The 7,243-nt window shown below is 50.3% G+C and overlaps 1 protein-coding gene and 1 non-coding gene across 2 annotated transcripts; both read left to right on the forward strand.

Annotated features, from left to right (window-relative positions):
- Nucleotides 1-1,303: 1,303 nt before the first annotated feature.
- Nucleotides 1,304-3,586, forward strand: LOC136551985 (subtilisin-like protease SBT5.4). The gene is made up of 6 exons (XM_066543527.1): nucleotides 1,304-1,490; nucleotides 1,592-1,689; nucleotides 1,779-2,024; nucleotides 2,260-2,374; nucleotides 2,478-2,691; nucleotides 2,779-3,586. The coding sequence occupies exons 1-6, from the start codon at nucleotides 1,437-1,439 to the stop codon at nucleotides 3,384-3,386; spliced, it is 1,335 nt and encodes a 444-aa protein (XP_066399624.1). The 5' UTR covers nucleotides 1,304-1,436; the 3' UTR covers nucleotides 3,387-3,586.
- On the forward strand, nucleotides 2,069-2,142 carry TRNAI-AAU (transfer RNA isoleucine (anticodon AAU)). The gene has a single exon. It is a non-coding gene; the product is annotated as a tRNA-Ile (tRNA).
- Nucleotides 3,587-7,243: the final 3,657 nt, after the last annotated feature.

Below are 7,243 nucleotides of genomic sequence, written 5' to 3' on the forward strand. Positions count from 1 at the left end.
GCTGGCTTTAAACCGGCCGGCTGGCCGGTTCCGCCCCTCACGAAATCACTGTTCACATCCTGCCAGAACAATGTTTTTCTCTCACAACAATCAGCCGGAACAGTATTTTTCAGTCCTGCCAAACATGCCCTCAGCCAACAGTACTTTCAGACATGGCTTATCAGCCAAGCGAACAGATCTGCAAACATTTTAGGGCCCAAGCTGCCTCTCCAACCCTACTACAAAGATTTCGACCTCTTTGCCGTGCACTTTCCCACGATTACATGACTGGATGATCCGATCAACCTTTCCCTCTCGGAGGTCGTGCTCGCTTCGTGCCAAATCCGCCTTGTCCTGTGCGCCTAGTTTGAGTGAGTGGCTCGGTGCTGGGCTGCTGGCGTGTTGCGGTGCTGCACAGCGCCACAGCCACGGGGCACTGTGTTCAGGTGTCGACAAGCCACAAGCAGACACCACGGCCAGTTATCTTTGGAAAAGCTCCAAGAGGACGGGATAATCCACGCACAAAGCCTTGAAAATGTGCACAAATCAGGACGTAGCTGATGCGGGTCCATTCATGGTTAGTACTACTGCACAAGCAGCGCCTGTTTTGTGATTGTTATGCGGTGCAGCAGCAGCAGCTAGCTCGACAATCTATAGTGCAAATCTCTGGCTCTGCCAAAACCTGATGAACTGCGGTCGGTCATGACTCATGAGAGAACTCTCAGAGCTCAGCGTTTCTGCATCAGTGGACCATCCATTCTTATCGCTCTGCTGTACTCCAAAATCTTTTGTCTCCTTCATGAATCATAAGCGCAGCAAAATCGATATTTCTGAGACGCTGACACTGCCATTAGCCTTAAGCACCGTTGTTGTTTATGCTTGGCGAGTAGTCATGGTCTCATGGATCCCATTTTGAGATGCAGAATCGATTGCCGTGCTTGTTTAATTAACGTCTTCCCGCCCGCAGGAAGCTGATCGGCGCGCGGTTCTTCAACAAGGGGTACCTGGCGACGGTCGGGCAGCAGCAGCAGCAGCAGGTGAGCCCGGCGAGCACGCGGGACACGGACGGGCACGGCACGCACACGCTGTCCACGGCGGCGGGGCGGTTCGTCCCGGGCGCCAACCTCTTCGGGTACGGCAACGGCACGGCCAAGGGCGGGGCCCCCGGGGCGCACGCCGCGGCCTACAAGGTGTGCTGGCGCCCCGTGAACGGCAGCGAGTGCTTCGACGCCGACATCATCGCGGCGTTCGACGCGGCCATCCACGACGGGGTGCACGTGCTCTCTGTCTCACTGGGAGGCTCCCCCGCGGACTACTTCCGCGACGGCGTGGCCATCGGGTCCTTCCACGCGGCCAGGCACGGCGTCACCGTCGTCTGCTCGGCCGGCAACTCGGGGCCCGCCGCCGGCACCGTGTCCAACACCGCGCCGTGGCTGCTCACCGTGGGCGCCAGCACCATGGACAGGGAGTTCCCCGCGTACCTGGTCCTCGACAACAACAAGCGGATCAAAGTCAGTAACAGCTAGTACTTATTAGTAGCTCAATTTATCTTTCAGACTTGTATGGCTTCAACACTTATATCTGACAAAAATGCAAACTTTTATCTTGGCAGGGACAAAGTCTCTCGCCAAACCGGCTTTCTGGCAACAAGCACTACCAGCTGATCAGCTCGGAACAAGCAAAGGGAGCCAATGCAACAGTAACGCAAGCGTAAGCATGCTTGAGCCTCCAGACTGAAACCATTTTCAGATGGCTGAACTGAGATCATCTGAAAATGCACCTATTTTTTTTTTCTGCAGGAAATTGTGCATTAAGGGATCACTGGACAAGGCGAAGGTCAAAGGGAAGATCGTCGTGTGCAGCCGTGGGAAGAACGCGCGAGTAGAGAAAGGTGAGGCCGTTCACCGGGCTGGCGGAGCTGCCATGGTGCTGGCGAACGATGAGGCTAGCGGGAACGAGATGATTGCCGACGCACACGTTCTCCCTGCCACGCACATCACCTATACTGATGGAGTCAAGCTTTTGGCCTACCTCAACTCTAAAAGGTTTGGTTTGTTTATTTTACTTTTATTTGCACTCTAACACAACTGGCCTATTAGCTCAGTTGGTTAGAGCGTCGTGCTAATAACGCGAAGGTCGCAGGTTCGAGACCTGCATGGGCCAAACATTTTTTATAACACCTTTTTTTTTTTTGTACCTGAGGCTCTTTTTTTAATTTTTTAATAGCCCATTTATCCATTTCGGCCTAAAATGCCTGAGCTCCCTCGTCCTGACGTGCAGGTCGGCATCCGGGTACATCACCGTCCCGTACACCGCGCTGGACACGAAGCCGGCACCGTTCATGGCCGCCTTCTCGTCGCAGGGGCCCAACACCGTCACGCCTCAGATCCTCAAGGTACAAACATTATTTTCCGAGTGATCAATCGCCAAACGCTACATCTGCAGCTTCCCTCCGATCCTAACTGTACCTGCACGGCTGCACGTTTTCTTGCCGGCAGCCTGACATCACCGCGCCGGGGGTCAGCATCCTGGCGGCGTTCACCGGGCAGGTGGGGCCGACCGGGCTCGCCTTCGACGACCGCCGCGTCCTCTTCAACGCCGAGTCCGGTACCTCCATGTCGTGCCCGCACGTCGCCGGCATCGCCGGACTCCTCAAGGCTCTCCACCCTGACTGGAGCCCTGCCGCGATCAAGTCGGCGATCATGACAACCGGTACGTACACGGTGCCAGCGCAAGCGCACTGCACACTGCCACGTGCAAACTCCCTTCTAAATTGTTGCTTCATGCATGTCTTGCCAGCCAGGGTGCGGGACAACATGAGGAAGCCGATGAGCAACTCGTCCTTCCTCCGCGCGACGCCGTTCGGCTACGGCGCGGGCCACGTGCAGCCCAACCGCGCCGCGGACCCGGGCCTCGTCTACGACGCCAAAGCCACGGACTACCTCGGCTTCTTCTGTGCGCTGGGCTACAACTCCTCGGTGATCGCCACGTTCATGGCCGGCGCCGGCGACGGCCACGCGGCGCACGCCTGCCCGCCCCGGGCCCCGAGGCCGGAGGACCTCAACTACCCGTCGGTCGCGGTGCCGCACCTGTCCCCCACCGGCGCCGCGCACACCGTCACGAGGAGGGTGAGGAACGTCGGCCCCGGCTCCGCCGCGTACGACGCGAGGGTCCACGCGCCGCGTGGCGTGGCGGTGGACGTGCGGCCGAGGCGGCTCGAGTTCGCCGCGGCGGGGGAGGAGAAGCAGTTCACCGTCACGTTCAGGGCCAGGGAAGGGTTCTTCCTGCCGGGGGAGTACGTGTTCGGGCGGCTGGTGTGGTCGGACGGACGCGGCAGGCACCGCGTGAGGAGCCCCCTGGTGGTGAGGGTCGTGGACAGCAAGAAGAAGCCCATTTCCACAGCTTGACGAACTCTGTTAGGATCTCAATCTTATGCATGGTGATGAGCAATGAGGCCTGGCCAAAGAAGGTTTGGCTCTTGAACAATATAACGATATACTGACAACGGATCTGCAGTGGTCTAAAAGTTCAGAGATTTCGATTGATTTTCTAACATTTGGATTTGTATTCTACAATGCCAATGAAATTTCAAGAGTTTTTGTTTGCCCATTCAAGAGAGGCCATGCTTATGAAAGACTTGGATTCCTCTCCTCTAACCTTTAGAGCTCTAAAAACTTTAGAGCACTTATCAGTTTTGAGCTCTAAAGTTCATATGTGAGGTCCTGCTAAATTTTAGAGCTAACTTTAGCCCACCTATTCGAGACTTTAGCTCTAAAGTTTAGAGGAACCTGATCCAAACATGTCCTTAGTTTGTATGTGCGTGTGAGTGGTGGGTGGTGGTGGGGTGTGTGTGTGTGGGGGGGGGGGGGGGGGGGGTTATAAAATATCACAGAATAAATTAGGAGGTTAAGACAAAGGGGATGATCAAAGAATAAAGACGGAGCATAAAAAAGGATAGTCTGATTCACCATTCTAAGCTGACGCTCAATTTGAAAATCTCCCTCAACTTTAATAACGGATAACATACACACCTTAAACTTTTAAAACCATACAAAGTACCCTTTCTCATTTAAAAATGGTTTCTTAGATGGTTTTTGCTAACATGGTAGCGGAGTCCACTTGTCATTTGGTCTATTTCTTCCTCTTATATAAAAACATAATTTTCATATAAAATTGTATAACTACTAACTTTGTGTCAAAGTTTTAGAGCTTGATACGATCTATAACTTCATATTTGATCATTTTTATAGCTAATATATTTTAGAGGCTCAAAATTCTTTTTAAATTGCCAGATTTTAAATTTTAAATTTTGAATTTACAAAATAGTCTCGGATGTTGGCATAGTCTTTACCAAAGTTTTAGTTCTCAGATCTATAACTTTATAGTTGGTAAATATTTTATTTGAGATTGTTTAGAGGCCCAAATATTCATTTTAAGTTGTTTATTGTTTTTCAAATGATTGTGGTCTACACTAAAGTTGTAGCTCTCAAAATGTTCTAGAACTTGTAGTTAATGATGTTTTTTATCTAGGCTCTCACAATGTATACATTACAGTGGGCTAAGTTATTTGTTCCTTGTACCGTAACTTGAAATTTGTAAGAATTTACATGTAGTACATAATTTGGACGGACATCGGATGGAAAGCATGCATCATGCATGTACACGCCTATTTCGTATTTAGAAGTGTAGACATCCGAAGATGCAATGGTTGAGGGGCATTTTTGAGACAAAAAAGCTTCCAAATACTTGAATCCATAGCTAATAGCTAAAATCTAAGGTTCCAAACTGATAGGATTTTTGCTATCTAGAATCCATATTCTAAAAATTTGGATTTTAGAATCTGGATTCCAGAATCCCATGGTATTCAAACCGGCCCTAAACTGGACATTGATGCTTGAGATGCTTCCACATGCCTCCCACCAGGCCAGCCCACTCACACAGCCCATAAACGATCTGACTTGGACTTTGCATCTCTACGTAGAAAAGTGACAGTCGTGGCCCTCGCCTGACACTCGTAGAAAAGTGACCAGCAGCCTTTGCAAAGTGGAACGTGCAAACGCAATCCAACAGAACCGCCTTCTCGTTTACTCGTCACATCATTAGACATTATTAGGAAATTTAGGAGCAGCAGTTGTTCACAACACACACTCGGGTGGTGGTCTGGTGGATTAGCGTAAACGGCACTCACCACTTTTCTGGCGAGCGAGCGCTTGACTCGTGAGCACGCGGTGCAGTTCGTGCGTGTGCGTGTGCGTGTGCGTTCGCGTGCCGCGACTGCAATCTGGCCAAACCCACCCCGGTTGGCGTGAGCGGCGCCCACACGCCTGAGGAAAATTTTCAGATCGCCAAACAAACCAACTCCGACCACCGTCCATGTGATGAGTGTGACCGCCGGCGCTAACGGTTGGGCGAACAATCACTTGCCCAAATTACCAATCAACACGTACGCAAATTGATGCCGCGGGCAGGGCGAATCACCACAAATCAGCAGCGGACGGGATAATGATAAGATGGTGTTGAATCTCACTCAAGTCCTTAGCAAATCGAATTACTAGCCAATCCAATCGATTGGTTCCAAACAAAACCAAACCAAAATGCAGTAAGCAATTAAAGTCCCATGATTCCTATCCTTTTTACAGGCGGCGGCGGTGGCAGTTCGTCCAACTCCATGGAGAGAGGGCGGGCGTGTGGGGCTCGAGTCGCCCAGCAAGCGGGCCCTAGATCTCGGAGAAGGGGCGGGCGGCGCTCCTTCTAGTACGGCGGCGGGGCGAGGTGGCCGTAGGCGCGGAAGGAGCCGCCGGCGCCGTCCTGGAGGTGGATGTTGCTGGTGAGCTTTGTGGAAGCCGCGGGTGTAGATGCCGAAGCCGAAGACGAGGCCGACGGCCACCAGCACCAGCACGATGAGCGTGCAGATGCAGCACGCCTTGCTCGGGCAGCAGCACATCTCGCCCTCGCCCTGTCGTACGTAGTTCCGCCGCTCGGGGACGGAGGGAAGAGCCGAGGCGCGCGGAAAAGGCTGTGGGCTGGGTTCGTTCGGCGGGGGGTCCGATCTGGTCTCGCCTGGGCGTGCGTGTGTGCCCGGACGAGCGGCGAGGCTGGCTCGCCGAGTTCCGGTCTGATGCGGGGGCGAAGCCGAACCGAATCGGGTGCGCTCGTCCCGTCGAATTGGTTGGGTTTGGCGGCTGTTTGGGTGGGGTGGACCGTGGGCGGGTGGTGGGCTGGTGGCCTCACCTTGGTGCAGGCGGTCCCGTCCCGTGGAGGCGACGCCTCGGCGGCCGTGGCTTGGCTTCGGTTCGGTTCGGTGGGACGACTCTCTCGGCGGAAAGAGAACCTGCCGCGGGCTCCGTTTCGCGTCGGTCTGGTTTCGGGCTCGGATACGACGTCACGAGGCGCTTCGGCTCGTGCAATAGCGTCGTAGTCTAATTTTTTTTCTTAAAGAACTTTTAAACTAATAATAATCTTTAACTTCAAAACCATTTAAATTACCTACCCAACCTAGTTAGTTAGGAGTAAAGTGGTTTTAAAAACGGCTGTCCTTTTTTATTAAAAAGTCAGTAAATAATTGACAACTTTTAAAAGTTGAAACAAATCATAGAAATAGGTTTGTATATGAAGAATCAAGTAAAAATTTAGAACTTATGAAAAATATTTCTAGAAGCTTTAGAAGAATAATTTATCTCTATAAAAATAAAAAAATATCCAGAAAATCTAAAAAAAACTAAAATATTCTAATCAATGCATGAATATGTTTTAAAAACTTTGCACTACAAAAGTATGAGATGCAACCCGCATGAATGCAACATAGATTAATGTTGAGTGCATTCGTATTGGTTGTGTTTTATGTTTTTGGTTGTGTAAAGTTTTTAAAACACATTTAGACATCAATTAGAAAGTTTTGGGAATTTTTTAGTTGTTTAGAATTTTTTTTTTCATTTTATCAAGGCTAAATCTAAGTTTTGGAAGTTTCTAAAGATGTTTTCACGAACTCTCATTATTTTATTTGGAACATTCTATCTTAATCTATCTCTAAGATTTGCTTTGGAATTTTTAGAAGGTTGGAGACATTTTCTATGATTTAATAGCTTTATCAGGTTTTACTACATTTTTATAATTAAAGCAACCGTCTTCAAAACCACCTCAAAACAAGGTAGGAAGGCAACATGAATGGTTTTGAGAGTTTAGGGTAAGATATAGTTTTGAAGTTTGATGAATAAAATAAAACTATAAAATAGCTCAGAAAGGTAAAATTAATATTTTGCGGTAC

This window comes from Miscanthus floridulus, chromosome 4, assembly GCF_019320115.1.
Source record: "Miscanthus floridulus cultivar M001 chromosome 4, ASM1932011v1, whole genome shotgun sequence".
Classification (NCBI taxonomy): domain Eukaryota; kingdom Viridiplantae; phylum Streptophyta; class Magnoliopsida; order Poales; family Poaceae; genus Miscanthus; species Miscanthus floridulus.